The following is a 12931-nucleotide window of genomic DNA, read 5'->3' as shown; positions in this document are numbered from 1 at the left end:
TTTATGCATTAAAAATTACATTGTATCATACTAGTATTCTTTTCGTTTATTGCATATTTGTACTACAATGTACAAATGCAAAAGTAAGCAAATAATAATAATTAAATAATAAATATGTGATCAGACCTGTAAATTAAAGAGTAACTGTAATTTGCATGTATGTATTTAATGGTTGAATAATTTTTAAAAAAATTTATGTAGAGATTGAGATGGTTTACAATTACCAGCAAGTTACAAAGAAGATGGGTGAACAAGGCGTGCAGAATGCCTATAGCTTCATATATTAAAAAAAATCATATTCAATGTGTGAATTAAGTATTTAAAGTAAAGTTCTCATTATTGAAATTTATGAAATTGTGATCAACAAAACTTTTCTGAGAAAAAAAGATCTCGGAATTTTTTTTTCTTTTATTACGAAAATAAAATGGTATTCGTAGGATTCGAACCCCTAACAATAAAAATCCAGAGTATCATAGACTAAAACGCTAACCACTACGCTACACAGTTCCTGATGAATATTAGTATTTAAATCATGTTTGTGATATGACCCTTGACTTAATTTCTCGGAAAGTTGCGAATGCTTTGTCATAAAAGTGCACTTTTAAGGTATAGTGGGTCTTTGCTCCATGTTTTTGTAAACCAAAAAATGTATATTTTTATGCAAAGTTTTAGGATTAACTTTCAAAAAAAATGGAGCGAAGACCCACTCATATCGAAAAATTTTGTTAAAGTGTGAGAAAATGATCCTTTTTGTCCTCATTAGTGTGTGTATGCTATTTCGTAGGCAAATAATTTCAGTCTTTGTGAGATTTTTGTAAATTGTAGAGATTTTACATAAAGTATACTTTAATGTTAGATGAAATATCAAAGAAAATTTTGATATAATTGAGATTTAATTTTTCACTTCATGTTTGTTGCACTATAGGCACTTTGTCCACCTTGTTCACCCATCTTCTTTCTCCAACACATTTATGCTTAATAGAAGTCAATATATGTTAGGTATGAGTTATGAACTGAGGCATAAATAGTTGCCCTGCATTCACTGATCCACAAAACATGTTAGGTGGTTCATACATCATAATACACTTAAAAAAATAATTCAATACTATAAACATTAAAAGCCATTTATAAATCATATCATTTTATTAATTTTCAGTAACTTAAATTTTCTGAACAGTATAGCAGCAAGTTTAAAAACAATTTGTTGTTTTATGTGTGTTACATGTAAAAGACGACAATTCGATCCTGTATGAATATATTTTATTCTTAAATCTAAAATCATTTCATCATATCATGGATTATCTGTTATAAAATAATAGGTTCCTCTGTAGATAAGTGAGAAAGAACCTAAATGGATTTTTTCATCATATGAATCTTTGAAAGTGTTTGGGGAAACAAACTAACTTAAAAAAAAATTCATAGACACCTGGGGCATGACCGCCCCCTCCCCCCCCCCTTTCCAACTTGATCTGGAATTGACACACTCTTATCTAATCATGTTTTTTAATATACATTTTAACTCCTTTCAACTTATGTATCTTTTTATCGATATCACCCGAAAACGAGATGCAATGTATATCGTGTGTCGGTTAAGAAAAGTTGGAAGGGGGGCCATGTCTTAAATTCTGTGCAAAACAGGGACAAAATCGTGGCATCGCTAATCAGTGAAATTTATATATACTGGACTAACATTTCTTATCCCTCTACATGTAATTTTAATCAAATGAAAGTTCAAGCAAGTTTAAACTAAAATTCGTTCTCATACTTATATGTCAAGAAATGCACTTCATACTGCACAATCATCTGACAATATACTATTCTATTCTATAATTAAACAACCCTATATGCTGTACATGTATAGTAACAATAAACAGATCGTGATTGTTGTTTACATCACCTCCCTCGTCGTCATCGAATAAGAGTATCGGCATTGCTGGCTTAATCCTTATTCCGATAGCCTATTTTGATTTCTAATATAGTTATAGATATCTAATAGAAATCAAACGAATCAAGTAAAATGTACGTTCGGTATATTATTTGATTGTCCTCAGTGGTGTCACAACACTGGACCTCGAGAGGTGGGCGGGGCACCTGCTCTGCCTTTCCATGGTCGGTATATAATGTAAGCCATGAACAAATAGCTCATAAGGAGGAAAGTTGATACTCCAACAGTCAGTCCTGTTAATATAGAATACAGCACATATTATGTATATGAGTCATAGGATACAGTACATATTATATATATGAGTCGTGCAAATTAATAAAAAAAATATTGAGAGAGAGAGAGAGAGAGAGAGAGAGAGAGAGAGAGAGAGAAATACCTATATTCTGTTCTTTTAAAATGGTAACGATGTTTGTAGTTGTATTCGTCATCTGAGTACTTCAATCATCAATGTTTTTGGTTAAATGTATCGGTACACGCCCCCTCGTTGTATAGTACTGAAAATCATTTTCCGGATCTAATATTTTTTATTTAAGTATTTTCATGACTGATATAAAAAGTTGTATTTGCAATAATTAAGAGCCATTTTTCAACAGATTTATATATGTATTTATAAATACAATGTTAGCTTCTTCGTATTTCATAAAATTCGGATTTCAGAGGTTTGTACTAAATGGTTTTATTTGTTATAAAAACTAAACATGGCAGCGCCCTTGACGCAAATCATGTCAGTCCGAATTTGTCGACTCTGCGCTCGATTTCGACAAAGAAAAGAACAAATACAGGTATGGGCCATTTTCTTAATTGTCTGTTGCCTTGCCATGCTTTGTTTTACACACACTCTGTCATGAAAATTTATATACTCGCCATGATTTATGACTTTATGACAGACTCCCCCCCCCCCCCCCCCCCACCCCAAGATCATTTAACTGCTTAATACAATACTTATATTTACACTCTGTTTTCCCACTTGATTTTTTTTTTCTTTCCATTCTATAAAAAATTTTAATTATCAAACAATTCAATACGTCGATACAGGCTTTTGTTGCTTTGTGACATGTACCAAAAAGGCGACATTTTAATTATTGTAATTTGTAACATTTTAAGACATAACCATCTCGGAAACATACAAATTGTTTATTTGTCTATGTTTTATTATAGATAAGATGTAGCCTTCATAAATCAATGAATGACAATGAATCAAACAATACAAACAGTTCAAAAGAAGACAGTCTGGGGCAAACTTCATCTAGGGATTTTCCAACAGCAGAATGGACTTCTGAAAATAAACCAATAAAGCCGTCCATACTGGCATCTCCCAGACTGTTTCCAAATCATGTCAGAGCAGATCCTGATGCAATGGCCAGAGTCCAAGTCACAGAGAAAGGCCTAAAGTACAAAAAACATCCAGGAGTCATTAGGTCAAGAAAGGTCATTGAAATTCCCAAATTAATGGAAAAGGCACTGAATATTATTTACAAAGGTATGCAAACATTTTGTGGATGTGTGTGCATTTTTTGTAGTAGCTAATGAAGTCTACAGATTTTCCTCCTGTTTTATCAATGAATAATTGGAAAATTATTACAATAGAATACTGCTAGCTAAGCTTAATCACATTTAAAAATGCAGTTTGTTGATTTGAATATTCTTCCAGTTATAGAATCTCACTGAGAAAACTCACCTAATTGGGTTAACAAAAGTATCATTGTGTTTAGATTCTGGTTATAAGACCCTGAATGAAGAAGGTATGAAGCTATACAATCAGCTGACGGCTCGTAGATTTCCAGAGACTATCTTATCTCTAACAGCTAAAGCCCAGCGTCTGGAACCAGAAATCATACAAAGACTGTCTGTCAAACAACGCACAAAGCTAGAAGGTAACAACAAACAAGGAACATTCTGTCATCCTTATGAGTAGAGAAATTGTGGAAGATGTTGAAAAGAATTAATGTTTAAGTACATGTAAGAGTTTATAGAAATTAACTTAGTTATGCTTTGTAGACAGTGCTGATAGTTGGGATGAAATGGAACACATTCTTCACAATACGATACATGTTGTATAATTTTGTCATGATATCGTTATTTCCCACACAATACATTTAAATAGGAGGAAACAAATTCAGAGTTGTTTTTTGTTTCACTAAAAACCAGTTACTTAATTTACATGCAAATTGACTAGAAGAAATTGATTAGAAAGAATTGTCTGATAATGATTATTCTACAAACTATACGTCCTCAAAAATCACGTTTTTTCTTTAAAAAGTTTAATCATGTGGTGTAGCATGTTTTTTTTACAAATGCCAAACCTGACTGAATAACGATCCTGACTGAAAAATGAACCGAACTGGAAATGGAGATTTTGCCTGTGTATCAAACCGACAAATAAAACCTGCAGTGAACTGATACTGCTGTGAACTGTTTCACTCATAGCTGATAGATGTAATGGCTCATAGTTTTCTTGGTTAACATTTAAACAAGGTTAAAATGGTAATCCTTCTTCATTGCCTGCATTTAGCCATAGTCAGTAAAGATTGTCTGACTGAAGAGGATGAGAAGGCACTGAGAGAAATACAGCGGAATGTTCTGGATAACATTAAACGAGAGTTACGAAGAACAACCCATCACAACAAACCTATAGTGTAAGTCAACAACCCATCACAACAAACCTATAGTGTAAGTCAACAGCCCATTACAAAAAACCTATAGTGTAAGTCAACAATCACAACAAACCTATAGTGTAAGTCAACAATCACAACCAACCTATAGTGTAAGTCCAACAACTCATCACAACAAACCTATAGTGTAAGTCAACAGCCCATTACAAAAAACCTATAGTGTAAGTCAACAATCACAACAAACCTATAGTGTAAGTCAACAATCACAACCAACCTATAGTGTAAGTCCAACAACTCATCACAACAAACCTATAGTGTAAGTCAACAAACCAACACAACAAACCTATAGTGTAAGTCTGAACAACCCATCACAACAGATCTACAGTGTAAGTCAACAACCCATCACAACAAACCTATAGTGTAAAACAACAACCCATCACAATAAACCTATAGTGTAAGTCAACAACCCGTCACAACAAACCTATAGTGTAAGTCAACAACTCATTACAAAAACCTATAGTGTAAGTCAACAACTCATCACAACAAACTTATATCAACAACTCATCACAACAAACCTATAATGTAAGTCAACAAGTCATCACAACAAACCTATAGTGTAAGTCAACAACTCATCACAACCAACCTATAGTGTAAGTCCAACAACTCATCACAACAAACCTATAGTGTAAGTCAACAAACCAACACAACAAACCTATAGTGTAAGTCTGAACAACCCATCACAACAGATCTACAGTGTAAGTCAACAACCCATCACAACAAACCTATAGTGTAAAACAACAACCCATCACAATAAACCTATAGTGTAAGTCAACAACCCATTACAACAAACCTATAGTGTAAGTCTACAACTCATCACAACAAACCTATTGTGTAAGTCTACAACCCATCACAACAAACCTATAGTGTAAGTCTACAACCCATCACAACAAACCTATAGTGTAAGTCAACAACTCATCACAACAAACTTATAGTGTAAGTCAGAGTGGTAAATAAAGTATTCTACAGTTTGACTTAGATTTTAAAATTTTGTAGGAGGTGAGAAAATCTACTAGAGATAATTAAACTGCAATTGTAAAAGTTCAAAAAGATAAGTTTTATGTCCAGTTACAGCTTTTCTCTTACAATATCACAAGTTCAGACTTGTAGAGCTTCAGTCTCACAAGAGACTTCTGGTCTTGTACTTACAGGTACAATGCAGACTTTGCTTTGAAGTACACAAATGCCAGACTGATCCCAAACTACAGTGTACTAACCCAGTGTCTGACTGAGGTATGATTTATCTCATCATCAGTGTGGGCATCCCTCTGTTCACTCATTTAAAATTTTGCTTTAATATTAATGGTTTTCCAAAAGAAATCTAATTTATATTTAAAATGCACACAATATCAGTATACCTTATGACAAATATACCACCCTTTAACCTGAAAAGGAATAAATTTAAAGTAATTAATTCCAGTGATGGTTATCTCTCTTATTAGAGGGTCAATGAACCTGGGAAAATAATGTTTATTTCAAAATTATAAAAATAATTTTATACCTTGAAGATTGAAGCATACCTTCCATATTCTCTGTTACCATTTTACTTTGTTGTTTAAATTGAATTTTGCTCTATGCAGATAAGAAAGCGTGACCCTGACTTTGTGCCAGAGAGTGTGTTAAACATGGGTTCAGGAGTGGGCTCTGCTGTCTGGTAAGTTTAGAATCTAGAGTTTTGTTTTATAAACTCAAAAGTTCTAGTTTGTGACAGATCTTTGTCTCAGATCATGATTATCATCAATTTAACTTCAATTTGGAGCAATATTGTAACTTACATATACAATTAAAATATGCTTTTCATTGCACACATGTGAAAACTAAATTCACAGTAAATACACGTATGTTCAAGGCATTATGGTCCATGTACAACAGTGTATTCAATTTTGTATGGATAAATCACAGACACTTGTTTCTGTAATAATTTTTTTAACCCATAGTATAATATACTATGGGTTAAAAAATATATTAAAGGAACAAGTTTTTATGGGATAAATGTACATGTACATGTATATATAATTTGAACAGAAATATTTCTATGATATGTCAGAACCTATGTTCTTTTTTTTGTCTGCTTTACAGGGCAACCAACACTGTTTGGCCACAGTCTGTTAAACAGTACTACTGTGTGGATAATGCCATAGAAATGAACAAAATGGCTGCTCGGATATTAAAAGGTAGGACAATAAATCTTGTATTTTTTTTTTAATGGTAGACATTTCTGAAACAACCTTTCCATCATATTAGGATATATTTTCTCACTTGTCTGAAAACTTTTCAATAGTATTTTGTCTAATCTCAAAGCAATTTAATAAATAATGAAATCGTTATCCTGTTTAGTCCATAGGCATGTGTATTCTGAGTAATCTCCATGAGTGTTCACACAATGTACCGACAACCGACAGGTTACTTCACTTTTAAACTAAATCACTGAATCTGCTTTGATTTTTAATTTATTGTACACAATAAAACACGCTTATCATGAAGTACCAGGGGTGGACGATTTTGCTTCTTGAGAAACATAATTCATTTTATACATTAAGGTCACAATATAATTTAAAGCCACAGGGAATGGAAATGACTTTGCTGTAAGCATCAATTCATTAGAAGTGTGTTCGCTGAGTGTGTTTTATTGAACTTTGATTTTTTTCATGCAGAGGGTGATGTAAACAGACAAAACATGGTGATACCCAATGTCTTCTTCAGGGACAAACTACCATCACTTCAAAGTGTGAGTTTTCGAACATCCTGTAAAGAAAGATTGATAAGTTGAGATAATAAAACATTAAGTAAGACATGCTTGTGTCAATATTTTATAGTTAAGTCATTCATATAAAACATTTGATGAACTTCTTCATCAGTTTTTCCATTGTTTATAGGGGGGATTTTCCCTGGTAATTTGTGCCTATACTTTAATGGACTTTCCTATGCAGAGTGAAAGGCTACAGTTGGTCAAGGATCTCTGGAGTAGAACAAATGATTATTTTGTAAGCTTTATTGGTATTTTGTTTTTTTTTTTCATTATCGTTATTGAAAATTTTTTTTAAGAAGTTAAATTTGTGAACAGTAAAACACGCCTATAATGAAGTGCCAGGGATGGCCGATTTTGCTTCGATGTAAACGTAATTCGTTACATCCTTAAAGTTCACAATATATTTTTAAGATATTGGGAATAGAAATCACTTCGCTATAAGCATCAATTCGTTATAAGCGTGTTCACTTATAAGCATGTTTTACTGTATATTGTTATGTCTTTTCCTCGGAGTCTTTCATGAAGTCAGTTTATTAAACATTATCAAAATAGATTTCATAGAAAAATATAAAGGTTGTCAAAAAATTCATCAAAATTGAATCTCACTAGACTCTCCATATATGCTGGAAAGTAAGAGCTTTTTTTGATATTGGTTATATTTGCAATGAATTTTTAAATTACTCCCAATGATATCAAGGTCTGATAGAGATCAAAACTTTGAATTGTGTTTGCCCCTGACTAGAAGATAAACCTTTTTTTTTTTACTTTCATTGCAGACATTCTACATTAACAGTTGATCCTTCTTAATGTTGCCACAAAGGGGGGGGGGCATGTATGTTTCTACATGTAAAACATTTCTCATTTTAACTTCTTTAAGGTGTTAGTGGATGTTGGGACTTATAATGGTTTTCTGGCAATACAAGAAGTCCGTCGAAGACTCTTAAGGGTAAGTACAGATAATGGACTAGTATAAATTCAAGTTTGTTCATATTGTAGCCTAATTCATTAACAGTACAAAACTACCTCTCATTTCAGAGAGACAAGGGCGTTGATGTTGATGAAATGGATGTGAATATTTTTGCTCCTGTACGTAAGAATGGTGTATAGTATATTCATGTGCATATCACTTCTGTTTTGTGTATCCTTAATTTTTAAACTTGAGCATTATATGTCTATTTTCTAGATATAAATTTCATTAATTTTCCATGTGATAAGAAGTTAGAGTTACCTTTTGTCATTATTGAAAAGGAATTCTATCAAAATAAATCAGTTTTTAAAAATATCAAAGCATGTATTTTAAAAAGTTTTTGCAAAAAAAAATATGAGTTACAGTATACAACATTTAATATACAGAAGTATTTATATATTTTGCTGTTTCAGTGTCCCCATAATCAACACTGTCCTAAATTTAAATGTGGTCCTGAAACCTTACCCTGTAATTTTGAGGTTCATCACCAGCCGAGGAGAGGGGAGGTTAGCTGTTACATTCAGTAATCTTTGTTCCAGTTATTTCATATGTCTGGAAAAGTTATAACATTATAGCTGTAATTCCTGGCATTCTGATCTTTGGAAATTCTGTTGCATGTCTAGATTTTTACTCTAATCAAGTATTTGTTTATCCAGAATTTCAACATGTTCAATGTACTAGTAACTGTGTAACTGTGAATTTTTCAAACATGTATCTCTTTATATGAAGTTTTTCTGATAAAATTCAAAGCTTTTAATAAATGTCTAAAGAGAGATATAATTTAACATTCTAGAAAACTGCAAATACAATATAACTTGAGTCTTTTCTTTATTTATTACAGAAAAAAATTGTTAAAATCTTAAATTGCAGTAATTTAAATTTTTTGTCCTTTTTGGGCAGCTTCAACACAGAATCTCTGCAACAGAAAGATACAGCTATGTCACGTTCAAACGAGGAGATTTGGTAGAAGGTAGATAAATACTTTTATTCCTATCATTAATAATCTTGATATCACAAATAATATTTAATAACTAATTTCTTTATCTCATCAATATTTGTTTTCTACATTTTCAATAAATCAGTCAAAAGACATGTAACCTGCATACAAGTGTATACCTGCATTTGTGTCTCAAAGTACATGTAATTAATAAGATATTCTAATGTACTTGCACAAAGGTCTGTTGTTTACCTTAAATGTATTTAATGTTTTTAGACATAACAAACAACTGGCCAAGAATTGTATTCCAGGACATAAATGAGCAAAGTAAGAAGAAAATTGCGCACTGTGTGGTGTGCTGTCCAGACGGGAGTCTGAAAAACAGGATAATCAGTCGTAAAAGACACGGAAAGTAAGGGGAAATCATTCTTAGTCTGTCCTTATAAATTAATGGGCAGACACTCTCTTTGATAGAATATCAGAGAAAGTTAGAGGTAGTAGCTCTTGGTCCCCCTCTAGTAGAGATGGTTTAAAAAGGAAGACCCAGTCACTGTAAATCACTAGTCTAATGAAGGTTACATAGACTAGTAAAGGTTAGTCACTCTGTGTACCCAGTAACAGAGAGTTCACTGTATGGATAGTCTAGTAAAGGGCAGTCACTCTGCCACAATGTACCCAGTAACAGGGAGTTCACTGTATGGATAGTCTAGTAAAGGGCAGACACTCTGCCACAATGTACCCAGTAATAGAGAGTTCACTGTAAGGATAGTCTAGTAAAGGGCAGTCACTCTGCCACAATGTACCCAGTAATAGAGAGTTCACTGTATGGATAGTCTAGTAAAGGGCAGTCACTCTGCCACAATGTACCCAGTAATAGAGAGTTCACTGTAAGGATAGTCTAGTAAAGGGCAGACACTCTGCCACAATGCACCTAGTAATAGAGAGTTCACTGTATGGATAGTCTAGTAAAGGGCAGTCACTCTGCCACAATGTACCCAGTAATAGAGAGTTCATTGTATGGATAGTCTAGTAAAGGGCAGTCACTCTGCCACAATGTACCCAGTAATAGAGAGTTCACTGTAAGGATAGTCTAGCAAAGGGTAGTCACTCTGCCACAAAGTACCCAGAAAAGATGGCTTGTCACTTCATATTTTCAAGAATATGTTGAAAGCAGACACTACCACATGTTGGTCAGAAATATTAAAAATATTTCTGAAAGATTCAAACAAAACTAATCACATATGATACTGTAGATTCCTTATTGTAAATGAGGAATTTATTTCTGCATGCTAGAAGCACCAGTAACAAAGAACACAAAATAAAATTGTTCACTTTTATTCTTACATTGCTGAAATACATGTAAAAGGACTTGATTAAAAAAAAGTCCACTTGCTATTTCATATTCATGCAATTTGATGTCTATGAGTCATTTTGCAAAATTAAGTACATGTTCTCGCAAAAATTAAGGAATCTACAGTAGTTAATAATTTGGATGTAATCTTTTGCAAGATGAAAATATTTGTTTTTGTCATAACTTTCGGAATGTATCAAATTTTTTTTATGAAAATTAAACCTCAGTCTAAGATAAATACCCATCTGGTAGAGGTTGAGGTTAATCTTTGGTGCTGTTAATATGCATGGTGACTACTTCATTACAATTGCACCTATTAGTAATATGTTTGCAGTTTATGATAAAGGTCATCATTGAAAAGAACTTAAGTTTGTTGTTTTGGGTGAGTTTGTTAAAGATTGATGAGCTGATTAAGAAATTCTAAAACTTTATCTCTAATATTTTATTTACTAAACTGACGTAAACAATATTTTTCAGGGATTTGTATCGGATAGCGTGTGAATCACAGTGGGGTGACCTGCTTCCTGTGGAGCTAAATACAACTGAAAATGAGGATACAACAGATGTAGAAAATACATCACACACAAAAACACCTGTCAATGTTGAGCAAAAATAAATTATTTATTAACATTTTAAAAAAGGTGTTCTAGTGTTCATGTTTACTCCTTGAATTGATACTGATACTTTGGTCATTTCTGTGCTTGCATTGCTCGAAGGGGATAATACATATCATTACTGGATAAATGTATCTTCATACATTATATGTTACCAAAACATCTAAAACTTTAATTGTCCCCTGCTTTTAACCGAAAGCAAGGGGACATTAAATCTCATTGGTCTGTCAGTCTATTTGTCACAAAAACTTTTACTTTGGTCATAACTTTTGAATGGGAAAGGATAGGGCTTTCATGTTTCACATGCAAGGGAACAATAAATCTCAAACATCTGTCAGTTTGTCCACCTAGGGGTGGGGGTAGGTTGGGACCACTTATATATTGAAAGTTTTCAATAATGAACTGATATCTGCATTTCTCTAGCCAAAGTCTCAGGTGAGCAATATGACCCATGGGCCTCTTGTTGTAAATTTAATTGTAAAAACAGTACATGAATAAATGTATGTACATTGAATATTTTTCAAAGACCAAGAGAGGCTTGTGGTATGGAGATCATGCTGAGTTTACTATGCTAATGCTGTGTTTTGTGCAAAATCACATTTGATAGTGATAAAGATGGTAACTAGCATATACAGAAAAGTTTCTGAGTCGTTGCTGATTACCAGGCTAACTAAATTTTGTTGATCCATGATCATCCTATTTCTCTTGTTTCTAAGTTTTAGTTCATTTTGTGTTTGTGGGATTGTATTATACTCGGGTGACCATGAATGCCTTTGAGCCCCTTGTTCAGTGTTGTAAGAAAATTACTGTAGTGTCATAGTAGCATAGTGCTCTATTTTGAAACTAATTGCACTGTTTTGAACTAAAAAACACATGGAATTTATGGAAATGTTGCTTATAATGTAGAAAGGTTTTTGACCATAAATATTACTAAAAGAACAGAACAGAATGATTAAAGAGGCTTATGCTGAAGCACTATATTGTACTTGTAATTATTGATACTAGTGTCAAATGGAAGTGTAGGTAGCACTGGTATATAAAGGCAAGTAAAAGTTGTTTCAGATTACTACAGAATGAGACAAACTGTTTTCTTGATCATTGAACACTCCATTTGTTTGTGCAAGAGCAACACACTTTTCCCTATCAATTTAGTTTGTTTTATTATAGGCTATTATGATCAAATTGCCATTCTATGGATTCTTTGCAGAGTTGTATCATACTCAGGTGACTGTTAATTTGAGCTCAATCTCTGTTTTTATATGTCTCTGTCTGTATGAAGACAATTTTTCAAATTTCACTTCTGACAACAGTTTCTATCAGATTTCAATAAAACGTGGTACACAAGTAATCTACTCTAAGATACATTTTTCTAGTAATTAGTTTTTGATTCTGACAAACAATGTACATTGCCATGGTTACTAAGAGTAGAAAGTCCTGTTTTCAAAATTCTGTTCCTCTTAAAGTTTTGTTCTGATTTCAGTAAAACTTGGTTCACAGACCATTAAATCAAGATATATTTGTATCGGTAGTTTTTTTTTTTTTATTTTTCAATGAGGTAAGTAGAATTCTTTCAAAATGCGTTTCCTTTTGCATTTTTTTTGTCTGATGACATTGAGACGGAATTTAGAAAACATCAAGATACATACTATAGAAAAAAGTGTCAGAGGCTTTGGTTGTCTATTTGCATATTCGTACCAAA

At 32.8% G+C, this 12931-nt stretch overlaps 1 protein-coding gene and 1 long non-coding RNA gene across 2 annotated transcripts; one reads left to right on the top strand and one right to left on the bottom strand.

The window, feature by feature from the left end:
- Positions 1-1243: 1243 nt before the first annotated feature.
- LOC133206202 (uncharacterized) lies at positions 1244-2417 on the bottom strand. The gene is made up of 2 exons (XR_009723717.1): positions 2322-2417; positions 1244-2178 (listed from the first exon to the last, which is right to left on the bottom strand). It is a non-coding gene; the product is annotated as an uncharacterized LOC133206202 (long non-coding RNA).
- A 174-nt stretch (positions 2418-2591) lies between these two features.
- Positions 2592-11252, top strand: LOC133205152 (methyltransferase-like protein 17, mitochondrial). Its single transcript, XM_061340898.1, has 15 exons — positions 2592-2727; positions 3104-3425; positions 3658-3819; positions 4458-4581; positions 5766-5847; positions 6195-6268; positions 6694-6788; positions 7269-7342; positions 7491-7598; positions 8241-8309; positions 8399-8449; positions 8744-8836; positions 9231-9300; positions 9544-9679; positions 11096-11252. Exons 1-15 carry the CDS (start codon positions 2644-2646, stop codon positions 11232-11234), a joined length of 1683 nt encoding a protein of 560 aa, XP_061196882.1. The 5' UTR covers positions 2592-2643; the 3' UTR covers positions 11235-11252.
- Positions 11253-12931: the final 1679 nt, after the last annotated feature.

The sequence above is a fragment of the Saccostrea echinata genome, unplaced genomic scaffold (genome assembly GCF_033153115.1).
Source record: "Saccostrea echinata isolate AGI-Se365-2 ecotype Australia unplaced genomic scaffold, CSIRO_AGI_Sech_v1 ptg000054l, whole genome shotgun sequence".
Lineage (NCBI taxonomy): Eukaryota > Metazoa > Mollusca > Bivalvia > Ostreida > Ostreidae > Saccostrea > Saccostrea echinata.
The sequence above is the reverse complement of the archived record's forward strand: the minus strand, read 5'-3'. Positions and strand labels throughout refer to the sequence as shown.